The following is an 18665-nucleotide window of genomic DNA, read 5'->3' as shown; positions in this document are numbered from 1 at the left end:
TTCAGCCAGGGGCCTCCAGGCTCCTACCAAGAGAGGTCCCTCAGAGGGCGGGTGTGAAACCAGACATCAGAACAGTTTTATGGGGCTTTCTGCCTCACCCAAGTCAAAGCTCTGCATTTCCCAGCCCTAGTGTAGCCCCGCTGCAGGTCATACAGGATTTTTTCCCAGTGCCCTGGCTTAAGGCAAGTAGCCACATCACTCAAAAGTTACAGGTTCATCACTCTTGGGGCCCCACAAAGGCTCTGGTTTGGAGGGAAAAGCATCTCGCACAGCATTTCCTGTAGGTCTTGAGCTCTGGCAGAGCCAGGGAAGGGTCACCCCAGCTCCCTTCACCCCAGTGTGAACAGCAGGAGGAATGAGTCTTCATGCCACCAGAGAGAGACACCCCCCAACCCAGCATCCAAAGGGCCAGGGCTGTGTCAGCTCACTGCCACCGCGCTCTGACTCACAAGCAGGGGTGGCTTGCACAATACAACTGATTACAACAAATTACAGCTTTGCATATTAAGGAAAACCAAAGTCAGAGGCAGTAGGCCTCAGAATGCCACAGTGGGGCCGATGGCAGCCAGCGAGCAGCTCAGGCATCCCCTGCACCCGTATTAATCTCTTTGATTCCCAAGGCAAGACCCACGGGTGGAATGGCAGGAGGGGACAGAGGGAATGGGCTGGTGATTTATGCCTCCCCCGCTTCGCTCCTGCAAATGTTTTCACTCGCATTAGCATCGCTAAAGCCGGGAGGATATAAGTGAATAGGAAACAGCAGGAACCTGTGGCTTTACGGCACCAACATCTGCTGTAATGAACTCCTCGCAGACTCCAGACAGCCCCTTCCATCCTCACCTCGCAGCCCGGCACTTCCTGCCACCTCCCCAGCACCAGCTTGCAAGCCTGGCTTTGGCCAAGGAAGCCTGGCTCACCGACTCTTCTGGTAACTAACGGGGCTGGCAGGCTGATCCCACCGAACCCAGACATGCTGGGAGGGAGAAAGCCACAGGGCTGAGCAGTTGAAAGTGCTGCTGCTGCTGGAAGTGGAAGCAAAACCAAGCTCCTTGCATCATCTTGGCTCACTTAAGTGACCTAAAATACAGATTATTTTTTTTTTAATTATTCCTGTTGAGCTAGAACAGGGACAGAAAGGGAGCCAGCATACATAGCACCAAAAGGACCCATGGGACCTTACAGAGAAGAGGAGATAAAGGACGCAGCTGGACTCTCCAAGCTGCTTACTGGGTCAGCAGTAGTGCACTTTTGATTTCTAAACAGAGAAAATGCAATCTGGATTTCTCCCTGCCCCCCAGCTATCACCTCCAAGAAATTCTGCCTTCTCCAAAATAGTACTTTTCCATTTATCTCCTTTTTTCGTTGTTTCACTACTTCATTCTGCCACTATCATGCACAGACATCACCTACTTCTAAAAGAGAAAAGGCTCCATAACCAAGAAGCTAAAGGAGAAGGGGACCAAAAAGCCAGAGCAGATCCTTCCACATACCGCTGTCCTCAAGAGAGCAAGCCTCCACCTCCTGCAAGGGCAGGCTTTGCTGATGAGCAACAGGTCTTGGAGCATCTCTCCCCCACCACCTGCACGCAATGACAGTGGCAGGCAGGCAGTCTGCTACCGGCGTGCATGAGCCCGTGACCCACGCCAGTGGGGAACAGCAGTGTCGATATCCCCCCTCTCTCCCTCCCCAGGTGTTTTCCTGTGGTACAGCAGAGGGATGGAAGGACAGCCCTTCACCACGATGGCAGTGTCACGCTGCCTGCAAAAACCCCTTGTCACCTAAGCCCCCCCTTCAACATCATCACCCTCTGGGTTTCAACAGCCTTTCTGCAACCTCTGTGCAGCCAGCGTCGTGGGGAAAGGCCCCCAAGCAAGCTCAAAATCCTCACACCAAGTTGTTTTCCTATTGAGCGTAGCACACACAAGCAGAACGAGGCATGGTGAGCAGCCCAGCAGGCAAAGCCCCAGGAGCGGGAGAGGGGGATGTGGGTGGGAGCTGGGGTTCCCCCAGCAGCAGAGGAGAGCACAGCAGCCGTCCTGGGGATGAGTGGGCTGACTGCTTCTGGGTTTCAAACCCCAATACAAAACAACACTTCTCCCCCCCTCCCCACTATTGCAAAACCCAACATAAACAATAAGTACATTCTCTGTTACTAAAAGAGAATTTTTTTTTTTCCCGGGTGATGCCTTTCCCTCCCTCCTTAAAACCAGTGAAGGGCAGAGCAGGGAACAGATTATCACCGGAGCTAAGCACCATCTCAGCTCTCTCCTCTGCACCACCTCATGCAATTTCTACACAACACTCCTGGAGAAACACCAATTATAGCTCTACCGCTAAAAACTTTATACACATTTACATATGCCAGATTAACAGCGTGCCTTTAGAAAGCTCCCCAGACTCAAACTGATCCAGCTTAGTCAGGTTTGACTTGTTTTTTCTTCTTCATCCCCTCCCTCCTGCCCAGTTTTATTTCAACCCCTGCATGAACTTGGTGCATGCAAAAAAGCACCACATGGGACAGGCACGGGGGTCCAGCACCACCAACCCAGGTAACATCCCCACCCCACCCCAGCATCCCCAGGCCGCCTGGCCACAGCAAAAGCCAGACCCATAGCAGCCTGGCTAATCCAACCTGCCGAAGCCCCTGCCATCCACTGCACCCCACACTGTGTTGAGCCCCCAGACCCCCTCACTGCCCACCTCTACGACATAGCACTGCTCCCGGCCAAGCAGGACACCAGCTGCCAGCTCTCAAATCTCTCCCCTTCCAGCAAGGGAGAGTTTCTTCTGGCTGAAGGATGCTGCTGCAGCAACATCCAGGCCACTGAATAAGTCAATAGTGCCATTTCTGTTTTCCATTTGCCGAAACACACTAGATCTTTGTGTGGCAGAGGCAGAAAAAATATTAATCTAATTAAACTCCCTCCCAAAAATTCCTCGTCACCTTAATTATGCTTCAGAAAAGAAGGCTTGGTTCATTTTCCTAGAAAATCAGCTCGTCAGGAGACGCTTTTAACTACTAACAAGACCGATCTGTGCTGCACGCAGCTTTGCAACGCGCCCTCAAACCCTTGCCAGAAGCTGCGGGAAGCAAGCGACGGGCTCTCCTCCCGAGCTCCCGCGGGGATGACGACCTTGCCCATCACCGGAGCCCAGACAGTTACGGTTATGGTCTCTTCCAGCCTCTAAAAGCCATCAAACTTTATAGGGCTCCACTTCTGAGCTCTACACTTGAGGACATCTTTTTATAACTAGAGGATAAACGCCAGCACCTTTGCTTTGCCACTACCGAAGGATGATAAAGGGCAAAGTCCTGAGATGCAGAGGATGTTCACGAGTACCGGGGTGGGGGGGACGACGGGACGGGACACAAAAATATCGTGGAAAGGGCTGAATTTGATCACAGGAGTCCCAACGAGAGAGGGCAGCAGGAGAGACGTGCCTCTGTTTATTGTCTGTGGCTGGGATTACCAACGGAAGGGCTGGATTTAAGTGCATCTCTATCACAAGATTGGGTTGCGCACAGGAAACTTTGAAGAGCCATAGGAAAAGCCCACTTAACTGCCCGGCCATCAATAGCTGGGGTTATAAAAAGGCAGAAAAAAAAATTATCTAGGCTGAATAATTACTTATTTGACCCGCTGGGGAATCGCAGCCGGCGACACTACAAACAGGGCTCGGTTTGTTTTCCTTTTCCCAATCATTAAAAATATATGTATAAGAAAGCGGCGGGGCGGGCAGGGAGCGCCGTTGCCAGCCCGCACCCCCGGAGCATCCCCCGGAGCGCAGCGCGGCCCGGCTCCCCCCGCCCAGACCGCGCTCCCCTGCACACCCCTCAACCTTTGCATTAAAGCAAAAAAGGAAAGAAATGCCCTAAGGTTGGATCCCCCCCTCGCCCAGCTGCCCCTAAAAGGGGTAAACCGCAGCGAACTTTTTCTTGGAGGGGGAGGCAGCCCACCCACCCCCGCCCCGAAAACTTCTGCCCGCTCCCCGGCCCCCCTACCTGCGGCGGCCAGCGCCCGGCGGAGCAGCAGCAGCAGCAGGAGGAGGATGGCGGCGGGGCGGCGGGGGCCGGGCGGCGGCATGGCGGCGGGGCCGGGAGCGGAGCGGCGCGGCGCTGCCTGCCCGCCCGCCTCGCCACACTGCCGGGCTGCCCGGCGCCGAGCGGGGCGGAGCGGGGCGCGGCCCGGCGGGGCGGAGCGGGGGCGGCACCGCCCCGCGCCTGCCGGGGGCTGCGGCCGGCCTCAGCTTCCCCCCCTCCATCATCATCATCATCATCATCACCTACCCCGTCCCGTGCGGCCGGGGAGGGGAGCGCACAGCCGAGCCAGGAGAGGGGCTGCCAGGCGCGGATGGAAAAGCCACGTTCAGCATCCGCCGCCGAGCCTGCCCTGCAGTGGGGACCTGCGGGCACCAGGGGGAGCCCCGCAACGCGCCCGGCGCCGGGTCCCCCCCGGGAGCCGCCGTGCCCGTCCTGCCGGCCCCCCTATGCCCGCCGTGCCCCCCCTGTGCCCGCCGCGGGGAGCGGCACGCCGGCAAAAACACCCGAACGCGTGAAGCGACGTGTCCTTTTGCCCCGAACGCTTTGAGTGCCGCAGGGTCACGTCCTGGACTGTCACAGCCCCCCCACACCCACCCGAGAACCGGCACAGGGACCCAGGCTGCAGAACGTGCCCGCAGGAGCGTGAAGAACCCAGACACGCACACACACAAATATAATTAAAAAATCCCAAGCCCAATATTCGCACACCGGGGGAGGTGTCCTGCAGCTGCTCCTCAGTATCTGAACATCTCCCTTCTTGCAAAGCATTAAAAATAAACTTACAGGTTTGCAAACTCTGAGCGGCGGGGTTGCGGTTTTCCACAGGGTGTCTCTCCTCTTAAATCCCCCCCGGCTCCCCGGAGGGGGCAGAGGGGCTCAGCCGCGCCCGGGCGAGGGGACAGCCCCGGGTTCAGCAGAGCAGCACCCCTGCTCACGCAGCAACGTCCCCACGAGCAGGGCTGCGAAGCGCTGGGTGGCAGCAAGAACAGCTCCCTCCACCAAGGGAAAAGGGGCTACCATTGCTGCCTGCAAATGGTTAAAATAGCATGGGAACTGCTAACAACTTTTAATTGCTGGCAGCTCCGCTCCTCCGGGGTAGGGCAGCGGGGTGAAGGAGCCCTGGCAGGCAGGCGGCAATTACAGCCCGTGCCCCGCCGCCAGCCCGGTGCAACAGGGCTGTGTGTTTGGCGCCGGCTCTCTCCAGGCCCAACGTGCGGCTCCAGCCACGGATTTGCTTCTTGGCCTGCGCTCAGTTGTCACCTCCAGAGGGATAGGGCAAACCCTGATGGGATGGAGAAGCTGGGGGACGGCTGCTGCTGTTGAATTGGGGTGTTGCATGCAGGCCGTGCGTTCTGCTGGGGGATGCAGGAGGGTTTGGGTGGCCTTTGCGCTTGGGATGGGCCTTTTGGGCATCACCCAAAAATGAAAATCCACCTTCAGAAACCTTCCAGAGCCAGCATGAGCTCTTCCTGCTGCCCAGTTGCCTTCTCCCACCTTTGCAGAGCACCCTCTCCTTTGGCCAGTCGCATGGGTACCCCAGACAGACCCCAAAACAGGAAGCATTCATGCCACCTGCACATTGACAGCAATACAAGTGCCTTGAGCGCTACCTCGGGCATCCCACACTTGGCTGCACTTCAGCCTGTATTTACAGAGCAGTGGGACATGCCGGCAAAGGCTTATGATTGAAAAAAAAAATCTCATTTCCAATTGCTGTTGAGGGGGTGAAGCTGTAAGAGAAGAAAGAGCCTGGCTGGGCAGCGGGTAGGAGAAGGGATGCACCTGATACAAATGCAGTGGTGCCAGCGTTGGAGAGGGGCTAGGGGTGAGAGGTCTGGGAAAATAAACCAGAAACAAAGGCTGTTTTCCAGCCGGATCGGACCACGTGTTGGGCTCATGTGCAGCTCATGGCAGCGTGACGCAAGGGTGCATCAGCACTTGTCTCTGGCCCCACGTGCAGTCCCAAAGCCTGGGTGTTTGCACCACAGCTCAATGACCTTTTGTGCAAGAGGGCTCTGTGCCTTGGCAGGTGTTTATTGCTTCATTAATAACACCGGTAACGCTCTGGCCAGTGTATAAAGCACTTTGAGGGGCTCCAAAGAATGGCTTGGTACCGGCAATACCATTGGTATCAGTAAGTGGAGGAGCTGGCGGGCATTCAGAACTCCTGCTTTTGGAATCAGAGTGTGCCTTTTATTATGGAGGGTTTTTTTTAGAAATGAGTGAGAATATGTGGGTTAAATTGGGTGGTGTTTAAGTCATTGTCTGGTATTCAAAATATGAATTAAAGCAATACAAATTAATGGTTAGCCTACCACTATTTCACAATTTTAGAAAAATGTGACATGACAAACTATCATTAAGGCAAAGGACTGTTTTTCCTCCCAGGTGTTTACATATTACCCTTCATTTTCCTCTAATGGCCAGGCGTGCATATGTCAATCCAATTCTCTGTGCAGCAGGAACACTTCCAGCAGCCGATCAGGAGGTGCGATGAGTTGCATAGGACTCAGCTGCCCAGCAGCACCAGGACCGCCAAGGCCTGGCCCTTGCCAACCAGCCCTGGAGGGACGGCAGGTGACAGGGCCAGATGAAGCCGAGGGGAAGCAGACAGCACATGGGAAAAGGTCCACACCACCCGGTTTGGGTATGGCTCAGGAGAGGGGCAGCATCAGAGGGAATGCCTGATTTTTGGCATTCTGCAGTGGGCACAGGGAGGGACTGCCCCCGCTCGGGGATGCAGGAGGACCAGCAGTCCACATCCCACCCGTGATAAACACAGCATCTGAGCAGGGACCCTCAGACCTTTCCAGTGCATGTCTCTGGTCGGGCATTCAGGTCTTTAGCATAGCCAGGACAGAGGTTGCATTAAAGCATTAAAAAAGATTGCAATCAGATGAATAATAAACAGAGGAAACTTCCAAAGCATAATCAGGAGGAGAGACAAAGACTCGCTTATTCAGACTTTGAGGTCACGGCGCCCTTCAGCTGTGATCACGTTGTCACAGGAGAGGTGGGTATCTTTTCCCACCCAAACTTTAGAGGCAGAGTGGACCTTAGGTGGGCTGAAATGTCCTCTGTAAGTGCCTTTTTCTTTCAGATGGTGACCATGCTCCTCACTAAATATCTCAGATATCTGAGATAAGGCTGGGCTTGGCTGCACTGAGATGTCAAGACATCTTTAAGGTATAAAGAATTTTCTGTTGGAGGGGAAAGGATGATTTTTATTTATTTAAAAAAGAGCATTTTCTTTAAAACCCCCACATGCTATTTGCAGTTGCAGTTGGCTGGATGGTCTGCAGGCAGCTAAGCATGGGGGTAGCTGGAGGTGCTTATCTATTTGGGGGTTCATAGGTCTTCAAGTCAATTTGCATAGCATTATCCATAACTATGCTATCGGGCTAAACAGTCCCACCAACCTAATTAGGCATTAGTAAGAAGAGAGTGTCTGAAGACATGCACACAGGGGAAGAACAGGGGATATGCAGCAAAGCTACAGATAATGTGAGGTCGAGACACTGGAAAGGGCTTCCCCAGCAAGGAAAAGCCGTGGCTGTACAGCGTTTTGCTTTCCCTGGGATGCTGCAGCCCTAACGCCCTGGCATCAGCTTCCCACTGGCTCTCCACAGCAGCAGGGACCAAATGTGGAAAATTGCATGTGTCTAGCTCAGGGAAAGCAGCCGCTGCTGAAGTCTGTCGGTCCTGCCACCGCAGGAGGCTCAGCCACATCTTCTCTCACTCCAGAAATAGCCACTTCCCTCCTCTGGGAATCCAGCCGGGCTGAAATCTCCCTGCTTTTTTTAAAGAGGGGATTTTTCTGGGGAGCTTGTTGTTACCAAGAGAGCCCTGGCATGAAGTAAACACTGAGTTTAGCAATGGCTTGGGTTTTTTTTGCCCCTGCCACCGACAATTTCCTCACCTGCATGCTTTGGGTGCACTGAAGGAGGCTGTGGAAACTGCCGCTGATGGACCTGCTGCAAGGATGCTGTTTACCGCTGCAAAGAAGTCCCAGCCGGTGCCTGTGAAGGATGGAGAATTTGCTTCTCTCTGAAATGCAGGAAAGCTAGGGCAGAAAAAGGGCTGGAGGAGGAGAGGGCAGGGTTCCCTGCAAAACAGACGGACCAGTGTGTTTTGCTAGGTAGGTTGTTGCTGGTGGGCATCTGAATGGAGCCAGCCTGTCCTCTAGATCTGACATTGGCCAGCCTCCCTGCTAATTTTGCTCTGTGCACAGCTCCATGGAGATGCTCGGAGGCAGCAATGTACTTGGTGCTTGATGCATCGTCAAAACCTGAATGAAGGGCTTTCACAGAAATGTCCAGCTCCATCAGCAACTCTCGTGCTCTCTGAGGGTGAAATACCTGGCACTGGTCCTTCCTTCCCCAGCTCCATGGGCTCCCCAACCCCATACTGGGAAAGGTGTCCTGTAGTCCTTGGGTTACCCCTTACAGCTTGGGCCAGGGAGGTGAAGACAAAGCTGTCCTCCTGCCCATCGCCTCCAAATGGGATGGCTGTACACTGCACATCCCACGCTCAGGCTGGCAGGGGCTTGTGAAGGAGCTGAGCAAGGTGCAGGAGAATGTTCACAGAAGCTGAGGACAGAGAAGACTCACTGGACTAGTGAGATGCATGCCCAGTGCCTGCTTGGAGGGAGACATCCCTGTCAGGAAGATGACCAGAGAGTGTGGAACATCCCAAGATGACCACCAAGACTGTGAAGCACAATATCTCCCAAAGTCCTTGAGCCCATGAGATACCTGGTGTGATGGCCTTGCACCAGACACAGAGCACATGTGGGATCCCTGAGCCCGCCCTGGCTCCCTCCCAAACTGTGTTTGTGGGCGAGAGATGAAGAGAAGTAGAGAGGCAGGATCTCCACAGAGGCGCTGGGGAGGGAGGAGGTGTTTGTGGTTCAGTGGCTCCCAAGTCCTTTCTGCTTTGCAGAGCTTTACGAGTGACACTGGCGTGTGATTCGATTAGGGAAAGCGCTTCACTTTCTACCAGCTCCAGAGTCTCCTTGGCTTCAGCTTGAGCTACAATACAAATCCAGCTCAGCGGGGGTACAGCCTGACACAAACACCCCCCCTCTCCCTGTCCCCTCTTCAGGCCTTTGTGTCACCTCTGTCCTCCACCCTGTGTGATGCTTCACAACACCTCTGTCCCACATGGGGACGGAGGTGGGAGTTGCTCCCCTGGGGCCAGGAAAGCCTGGTTAGGAGACAAGTAATTCCAAAGGTGACCATAACTCACATTATGAACCCTTCCCCTTGCTGGGTGGCTGGGGAAGGGTCTACATGTGCACATGTGGACTTACCAGGCAAGAGTGAGAACCCAAAACCACCAGAAGATGCTTTGGGGATTTTCATCGAGACCATGGTTTGGTCCAGAGGGATCCTCTTGGCATCTGGACCAGAGTCAGCCATACCTCCCCAGCATCACTCCCACACCTATAAAAAATGGAGCTGGAGAGAAGTGGAGAGGAGCACAGCCAGGAAGCAAAGCAGATACCTTTCTGGCTCCATCCTCCATGTGATGCCAGGCTGGGTTGGCAGGGGAGTGGGAAATTGCCAGGAGGTATGAATGAGGGGGAGGTGAAAGAAAAGCTGCAGCAGGCCAGTATAAAAGCACCAGTGCCATGGAGCAGGTGCAGAGGCAGTGATAATTCCCCATTTCTTCCAACAGAGGAACTAGGAGTGTCCAAATCGAGTTATCGAGCAGCAAATTTAAGGACAAACAAAAGACAGTGCTTTTTCCACGCCACTCATGATTAAATTATGGAACTCATTGCCACAGGGTGCTATGGAGACCTACAGCCTAAATGGGTCCCAGAAAGCATTTAGGCAAACTCAAGGGGCACATGGGTCTGTCGAGGTCTGTTAAGCATGATGGAGCAGCCACCTCAGGGAGTCCCTAAGCTCAGGGCTGCTGGGAGCATGCATCGGACAAGGGGTTTGGCAGACCTGCCATCCCCTGCCAGGGGTGCTAGACCAGCACAGCCTGGGAGATAAATGGATAGTGTCTCATCGCCTAAATGAACTGTTCCCCAAGTCCTCTTGAGGGCAACGGGGAGGTTATTTGACCTCAGAAGTGCCCAGGATGATGCTACAGGATAGGCAGAGAGGGGCATGGGGGGACACCAGGGTTTATATCCATGTCCCAGTGCCAGGTGGCACTGAGCCCTAGACATTGCAAAGCTGCATTGGGGGGGCACAAGCAACAAAGACAAGACACAAGAGAGCAAAGCAGCAGAGAAACAAGCCTCGCTCTGTCCCCATCTTGGGACCAACCCACAGCTCTTCTTCACGGCTGAACTAAGCTAGGTTTGGAAAGCACGGGGTGGCACCTCCTGCTGCCTGCCCCTTTTCCAAAGTAGATGCTGGGAGTGATTAATGACCACCTCAGCCAGGTGCCAAATCTCTGTCCCCACCAAGCTGCTGGGCAGGTTGCTCTGGGGAGATAGGCGAGCTGGCTAGCCAGGGCCACAGCAAACTTTGGGACCAGGCTGTGCTCAAGCCGAGCACTGGAGCTAATCACACAGCTCCCTGGGAAGAGTCCTCACCCTTCATGTCAGCAAGATGAGTGCCCGGGCTGATGAAGCATGGCCATGGGCCCCATAAAATCCTTTTTTGCTAAGATATTGGCTGGCTGGTTTCCCACGTCTATGTACACAGCGGAGTTTGAAAGGCACCCTCGCATTTACAGATTTGGTTGGCTTGCATTATTTTCCATCTCCAACACAAATATTATGCAGCTGACTGCATACTAAACAGACAAAGCTGAGTTTCTCCTCTTATGCAGGCAAAAGCAATGTCTGATGCTGTGGAGGGGGAAGAGGCTGCTGTCTGCAGCCAGAGGCCAGCACGCTGCCCTTCTTCCTGCTTTGGGTGAGCTGCTTTATGCCTGGGTTTAAGGAACCCATCTCATTTCCTTTCGCAGACCGGTGTTATCCATTCCCAAACCCTAGCAAAAGTGCAAACCTGACAAAAGTGCAAGCAGAAAAACCTCTGGGATTGGGGGGAACCCCCCCAACCTCCTCTGGGATCCCTTGCCAGTGATTTTTGCCTGTGGCTGCCCTCACAGTTAACTCAGTGAGTTACGGTGGGCAGAGCCCTGCTGTTTCTGCAGCTTCAGGCAGAGATGCTCTTGCTCAGACAGAAAGGGAGAAAAACATCCCCCACTCCCCACAAAGACACCAGGTGCCAGATCCGCCTGCTGTAAACACAGCACCGCTCCTCGGTCTCCATCCAGCATGTCAACTCAATAATTTATCGTCCAGGAGGCGCAATAACTATCCATAATTCACAAGCAATAATGTTCTACAAGTTCGAACTGGCAATTTGGCTCCCTGGACTGTGTGCTGTCTTCCCATGCCTGCCTTGCACCATGTCCAAGGTCTCATTTCTTCTTGCCAAAAGGCATGAAGGCAGCAGCCACCTCCAGGTTGATATGGCCATTAGGGGCATCCTAGCAGTGGCAGGCTTTGGAGCTGTGTCCATCTGCTCCTGCTCTTCAGGTTTCCAAGGGCTTCTTCACCTGCTGGTCTCAAAATTATGAGGAACTCTTGGGTTGACTGATAAAAACCACAGGTTGTGGGAATCTGTGTTAGCAGATGGAGGTGCTCGGGAGGAGCAAGGCAAGGTGCATGCCCAATGCAGAGACCTGGCATCCACCAGCAGCTCATTGCAGCAGTGCCTGGTGTTCCTTGGTGGCCTTTCCAGCAGTGAAGGGATTCCTGTTAGCACAGGAACCCTGCACCATGGGACCATGCAGATCCCAGAGATGCCACAGAGCAAGATGTACAGTGGTATCTTAACATCCGAGGCTGATAAACGGCTCAAAAACATGAGATCCAAGTGATGATTTGGGGTTGGGAGCAGGTGGGGGGTGGCAGAAAGGGCTGGGGGAGTTTGCAGCAATGTGTTAGCCCCCAGGAGATAACACGGAAGCATCATGATATCAGTCTCCGAGACACAGGGAAGCGAAGCAGCTTCAGGGAGAAGGCTGAAACGTGATCCACCAAGTTCTCAGATTAGAAAAACACCTCTTGTTCTGCAAACTCTGTTAGTCAGACGTAAAACATGGTGAAGCAGAGCATGCTGGAGCTCCTTCGCTCCCGCGGGAGATGTTTATTAACTCGTCAAAATATAACGTCTCTTGTTGCCAGCAAAAAGCTAGAACTGGGGGGAGGGGGGGGGGGGGAGGGAAAGAAAAGAAGAAAAAAAAACATAGAAAAGGGGGAGAAAAAATATAAAGCACACATGAAAAACATCATTTGCTTCCCTGTACTTGGCTGAAGATGCTTGGGCTATGGAGTGTGCCTTAGCCTGGACCACAGTAGGAGCTCCTGTAGCATCATCCTGGTGGAGGAGGAGGAGATCCCAGCACCCGGCTCGACTCATGTGCTCTTTGCAGGAGCCGCTCCCCGACCTTCATGTAATTGGGACACTTGGCACACCTGGCCTGACATAAATTAAAGCTTCTAATATAAATAAGGTGATAGCTGGAAATGAGATACCAAATTAATGTTGAAATAGCACAGGGCTGTGCTGCTGCAGTCATTACATCCCGGTGACACTCTGTAACAAGAAACGGGAGAGCAGCCACCCAGCTGCAGCAATTATTTTAATCGTATTTGTTTAAGTGCTACAGATCAGGGACTAACTTTCTTTGCCAGGTATTTACTGTTGCTTTGCTCACGTTGAAATAGAGACTGAGTGCCCAGGGGGTTAACCTGGGGGCTCTTACCGGCAGCCTGGTTTTGGCCAAGTGCATCCCTCTGACACAATGCCTCATCACTCCTGATAACCACGAGCCTCCGTAAGTTACACATCACAGGCAGCATCACCAGTTTATTATTATAAGCCCAAGTAGCTTTGGCGGGCTGATGCTGGCCTTGATTCAGTCAAGTGACCAGGGAATTTTTTTTTTTCCAGCTAGTATTTCAGGACCAGGACCTCAGTTGCTAGCTGTCCCTGGGATGGCAGGAGACCGAGGGTAGAAGATGCTTTTCCAGGTGGGAAGGCAAGAAGTGAAGTCCCCGCACAATGAGGATAGCCATTACAGACCGGGGTTGTGGTACCTTCTATGCTCAGTGTAGGGTTCTCCCAGCCATTTCAGCCTTCAGTACTGTCAATATGTACTTTAAGGAATAATTTACACCTAAAAATGACCCCCTCCTGTGAAAGTGCCGCCGTACAAAACAGCAGATGGTGTTTGAACAGTGCAAAACAAAAATGTATCTTTAAAAAAGATATACAAGAGTCTTCTTGGTGCTACACGGATGCCTCAGGGTCTCAACTTGCAGTTTGTTGCGTGGGGGAAAAAAAGATGGCAAGTGCTATGAGATAATATCGGTGGCAGGAGAACACTCTTCCTGATGGGGCCTCAGAAACTGTCGCATGGGCACAACCCAAAGGATTGTGCAGGAGGGGCTCCCTGCCTAGCAGCACTGACAGCCCCAAGGGTCACCACGCGTGCCCAGCTGGGGATGGGACAGGGAGCAGGGCAGGCTTTTTCCCCCCACTCACGCTCATCTTACTTCTTCAGATGAGATGTTGGTTATGGAAAGGCAGAGTGAGATCGGAGAAGTGTAAATCATCCCTCTCTGCTTCCATTTGGGGCTGCTGGGGAGAAGCCGGTCCTGTTGGGCTGATGACCCTTCCCAGGTACCAGCCCCAGGCAGGCGCTGCAGAGTTGATGCAGCAGGAGGTCCTGCTCCCGGAAAGGCACACTCGAGTGTTACAATAACACTGGTTTTGTACATGAAATATCAAAACTGCTCTTAAAAAAAAACCCTCCTGCTTAAAAAATTTTCTTCTCTCTCCCCATCCTGGACCCAAAACTCCGCCAAACCCCATCCTCCAGACAATGTGCCCTCCATGTGAAAAAAATTCCTTTTTCTTAGAGGTTTATTAATAAAAAAGCTTGAACACTGCTAATTTCCAGAATAAACAAGCAAATCTTCAGAGCAGCAAATGCAAAGGGGCCCCGAGGAATCTTCTGAATGTCACTGAAAAGCATTAGTCCTAACGCATGCCCGGCTGTCGCTGCCTCCCTGGCCCCTGCTCTGGGCACAGGGGAGATCGGGAAGTTTGGTTTTGGTGGGAGCAAAGGAAACCCCCAAACTCTGCTCGCCCCGCAGCTGCTTTGAAGCTGACAGGCTCCGCAACAGGAAAAAGAAAAAAACCTCCGGTTCGGCTTCACTCCTAGCAACGACATTTTGACAGCTTCTATTTTGGGGATGGCTTCATTGTTTTCCCTCTGGTCCTCAATTAATGCCTTACCTCAAAATAGCTATGAGCCAGCAGGACTTTTCCACTCACCAGGCTGTGAGCTGCTCTGAGCTTCCCCTCTGTTGTAATTGCTCATGGCTTGTGCTCGCGGTCCCCAGCCGGACCCTGAGCCTCCAGTTACTCTCGCTCTCCCTTGAAAGAGGACAACCTCCCTGCTGAAGCCAGATGCTGGTGCTTGAAAGTCAACCTGGAGGAGAAAGCAGTTTGCAAACTTGTTTTCCATCAGTCTGAGTGTACTGTGCCCGAGCATGTTGAGGTGAGGCCAGAATCAGGTCAAGCTGCTGGGAAGCAGCTATAGCCGGTGGCACAGGAAAGCGCAGGCTGGGGATGCTCTAAGGGCTGTAGGAAGATGGAGCCAGGGCTGACCTTTACGTCCTACGCTTGCTTTTGGAGCTGGGAAAGGTTTGGCACATGTTAGCCTCGAGGATTTTCCGTGCGATGCCAGCTTAGCAGGACAGCCCTGTGCAATGGGACACACTGAGCCTCGCACCAGCGCATCTCCCTTCTCCCTGGGGCAGCACACCCCAAATCCCCTTGGGCTCCCTGCTCCCCTTGCCACAGAATAAACTCATAAACACCCCTCTCAAGGTTATCCAACACTGGTTAAAGATTTAAGAAAAGCACTGTACAATGTATACAGCTCCTCCTGAAATATTCATCCCCTGACATCAATGTTTCATCAATTTTCTATCATATATCACCCCTGACACCAGCTTCAATCATGGTGGTACAGATTGTGAAAAATAGATATGTTTACAGAACCGCCCACCTTCAGTTTCCTCTTTTCCCCACATAATTTAGTGTCAATTAGCCCATGCAGATATCATCTTCCCCGCTGCTCCGGGGTAAGCTGTGTGTGCCCCCACTTCTTTCTGGAGCAGCTGAGCCGGGGGCAGCCAGAGGCCAGTCGTAGGCAATCCGGACGGAACGTGGGAAGCCTCCTCGCAGTGAGGAGCTCGGCACTTAGCCAGAACCACCTCACAGCAGAGGAGCCGTACCCAAGGCTCTGGCTTATAATTTATCTGCGTTGGCCTGCGTGCCCCCGTAGCAGGATGCCAGCTGCCCTTTCCCCCTGCCCCGGGGCTCCCAGGAGCCCCATTTTTATGTGGCAGCCACGCTCCCTGGCACATGCTGGAGACCAGGTCCCATGGCAGAGAGACACCCTGGCCCCAGCTCCCCAGGGGACCCCAGCTCAGGGCAGCAAAGCATGCAGTGGGGTGCGTGGGCTTGCACCCTCCCCGGCTGCAACAGGAATACTTCACCTCCGTTTGGAGCGCTGGGGGGAAAGCCGCCTGCTGCTGCTGCCCATGCCAGTGGCCGAGCAAGCATGCCCATGCACAGCAGGATGCAAGCCCAGAGTCCATTAGCAATTTGTGCTGCTTGCCCAGAAGTCCCAGCCTGGGCCTTTGATCTTCCCAAGAAATGGATTTCAGATATGATCCCATCGCCAGCACAGGCAGAAAGGCCTTCCAGCCTTTTTTTATTATTATTATTCTCCTTTTTAATTCCCATAAGTTGTTTAACCTGTATTAAGTGCCTGCCTGTGCCTCTCCTGGCCCTGCTAACCGGCCAACAGGCTCCTTCAATGTGCCCATCAGTCCCCACCTGGTGCCGTGGCAAACGGCAGAGGAAAAGCGCTCTCTTGCCGCAGTCATCTTTTGAACCGCAGCATTTCAGCACGGCTAACAAAGTTAAGCGAGACCTTTCCTCTACCCCCAGCCTGAGCCAGAACATTTTACCCGTTATCTGATTTGATGTGCAAAAAAACAGAAGGAGAGGGGAAAAAAAACCCTACCGCTGGCTCCTTCTCGCCCTTAATTGCGGCGTACAAATGCCAGGCTTGTTTTCGCTCTCTCTAAAATTCCCTCTGTCAGTACAGGGCTCCCTCTGGTTCAGGACAAAAATTGACTTCATGTCATGACTGAAGTAATTATTTCCCTCCACAAATGAATATGGCAATTATTTTCCTTTTTCAAGAAATGGGATGTGTGTGAGTTTTAAGCTGCCAAGCAGAGCTGCGCTCCCTACCTGGAGCAGTGCTGCTCCTGGGCTTTGCTTGCCAGCCAGGCACGCAGACCACCGCATGCAGTGCTGCTGCCCCCTCCTCACCCCACCATGGAGCCACCATCTCTTATCTTTCCCACTGCCGTGTTCAGGCTCAGTCTTGCTGCCCTCCAGCTAAGCCGAGGGTCCCTGCTGGGCACAGGCACTTTGCTGGATCAGAGGAGCTGGAGAGGGCTGCGGTTAGGAGGGCAATTGCTCTCCCTCACAGCTCTGTCCTTAGGCTGAGGCAAGCTGCTTGAGCCCAAAGCAACTTTCCCCCACTGTGCTGTTTCCACCAGCTCAGAAACAAAGGACGTTTTCTAACATGCCCATCCTGTATCCCTTCACTGAGGAAAAGCAGGGATAAAATACTGCCTCAGATATGTGCATGCACAGGGGGAATGTCAGAGACTTACACATCCTGGTTACAGGGATGACTGGAAAAGCTATGCTTCTGCTTCCCTATTCCCTGCCTGGACCAAGGTCTCCCTTCTCCAAGGAAAGGACTGGGGGTAGGGCCAGGAGACCAGGATTAGCCCATCACAGGCAGATACCACCTGCCATCGCCTCTCTGTGGTTCTTGTGGGCACAAGAAGGTGATGAGACACCATCCAGGCACGGACCCTGCCAGAGGTCTGTCACTCTGTCACACATATGCCTTGTGATGTCTTGGCTCTTTTTTTCCCCCGGCCATTTTCTTCGTTCATGCCTATTTCGCAACTCCAGCAACAAAGGATTTACCAATTGTAAAGCGTTTCTTCACTGGCTCTCAAGCATGTTGCAGCTTCTGCAGGTGTTAAAAGCTGCTGTAAAGAGCTACACAAAGAAAGCTATTTGTGGTGCACGCTGAGATCTCTGAACCCCGCAAAAACACCGAAGCGCTGCAGCAGCATGTACTGAAGAGCAATGAACCAGCACTGTAACTATTAACTATTTCCAGAAACACAAACCTCAGGCAGTCCTGCAAGAACACATTCTTTCCATGGCAGAGCAGATGGGCCATCATGAGGCACTTGTACCAGCACTCAGAAATCTTGTCTTCACACCAAAGCCTTCAGGGTAGAGGCTGGAAGGAGGGAGTTCAAGCAGCTTCTCCAGAAAATCACACCCCTACCACCACATCCAGCCCAACTCTAGCAACACAAGAACAAGAATGATTGTAAGAGGGAGAAAAGTGGTATATTTTCTAAATGGTTTTCCTGCACTGTGCTGGGTCAAGAAGTCATAGCAGGCCTCTACTGCAAGCCAACAAGCACTGAAAGCTCCATCCTACCAGTCTGGAGACAGGTCTTTGGTGGCACTTTGTAACTTTGCTAATGTAGTTCTAAAGCAGAAATCTGGAGAGCTCTGGGCTACAGCATTCCCCCCAGATACTGGATAAAAGAGCAGTGCCTTTGCCCTGTCACCACAAGTAGTCCTCACCATTCCTAGCCAAGGGGCTATCTAACGTGTGTGTGGAACCTCCAAGGACTGTCTCCAAGGTTTTTGGAAAGACTTGCCTGGACCACCAAGGGCAATGTTTCACCTATGGGCAGGCAAAAGTCAGGGTAAATACGTGCCAGTTGTTTACCTGCACATATGCACAGAATTATATATACATTTTATTGCAGGCATTTCATAACCCATCATCACATGCCCCAGGTAAGCCACCACTGAGACCCATCCCCAGCACTCCCAGCAGGACCCTGTCTCCTTGCTCTGCGAATTGAAACCACCGGACGCCAGCATGACTCCCCAAGCAAGCTGGAAAGTCACTTGAAGGTTGTGAGTGACCTTGAAGAGAGCTGGACATCGGCTTGTTGGCTGCAGCGGCAGAAGCGTGAAAATGTATTGCAGCCCTTGGGCAGCCTTCAGTTCTCATTTAAGCTGTTAATCAGAGGGGGAGAGGAAGGAGAGCAGCAGCAGCAGCTTTCCCCCGCGAGCCTGACTAAAAGTGTGAGTGGCACTGGAAGGGCCTTCAGGACACGGGTACGGGCTGGGGTGGGGGTGGGGAGGGCAAGTCAGCTCTGCCTTGCTGTGAGAAGGAAGGGCTGTAGCAGCCAACAGCACACATTTCCCTTATTCTTGTTAGTCCTTCCACAGAGGGAGTTATTCCAGTAACTAGTCTTCCTGTGGTTTGTTTCACTGCTTAGGTGTGCGCAGCAGCTCTGTGGGTCTCTCCTCCGAGGGTGGCATCGCCCTCATCGTTCTGCTGGGCAGTTCAGGACCACCCTGTAACAAGGACCATTTTTTCCATCCTGCCATCTCTGTGTCATGGTAAGAAGGATGCAGCATCAGGACCTTTCTGCTTT

At 53.1% G+C, this 18665-nt stretch overlaps 2 protein-coding genes across 4 annotated transcripts in view; both read right to left on the bottom strand.

Annotated features, from left to right (window-relative positions):
* UNC5B (unc-5 netrin receptor B) overlaps positions 1 to 4982 on the bottom strand; it is a 57687-nt gene extending 52705 nt beyond the window's left edge. For 2 of the 3 annotated variants that reach the window (XM_056351310.1, XM_056351311.1), the window contains exon 1: positions 4004 to 4150. In XM_056351310.1, the coding sequence (XP_056207285.1) occupies positions 4004 to 4085 (82 nt within the window). In that variant the 5' untranslated portion in view covers positions 4086 to 4150. Of the gene's footprint in view, positions 1 to 4003; positions 4151 to 4825 lie in introns of those variants that run through there. The other variant, XM_056351312.1, reaches the window with a different exon arrangement.
* Positions 1 to 18665, bottom strand: part of SLC29A3 (solute carrier family 29 member 3) — a 174525-nt gene that overhangs the window by 68224 nt on the left and 87636 nt on the right. The window lies entirely within an intron of this gene.

The sequence above is a fragment of the Falco biarmicus genome, chromosome 9 (genome assembly GCF_023638135.1).
Source record: "Falco biarmicus isolate bFalBia1 chromosome 9, bFalBia1.pri, whole genome shotgun sequence".
In the NCBI taxonomy this organism is placed as follows: Eukaryota; Metazoa; Chordata; class Aves; order Falconiformes; family Falconidae; genus Falco; species Falco biarmicus.
The sequence above is the reverse complement of the archived record's forward strand: the minus strand, read 5'-3'. Positions and strand labels throughout refer to the sequence as shown.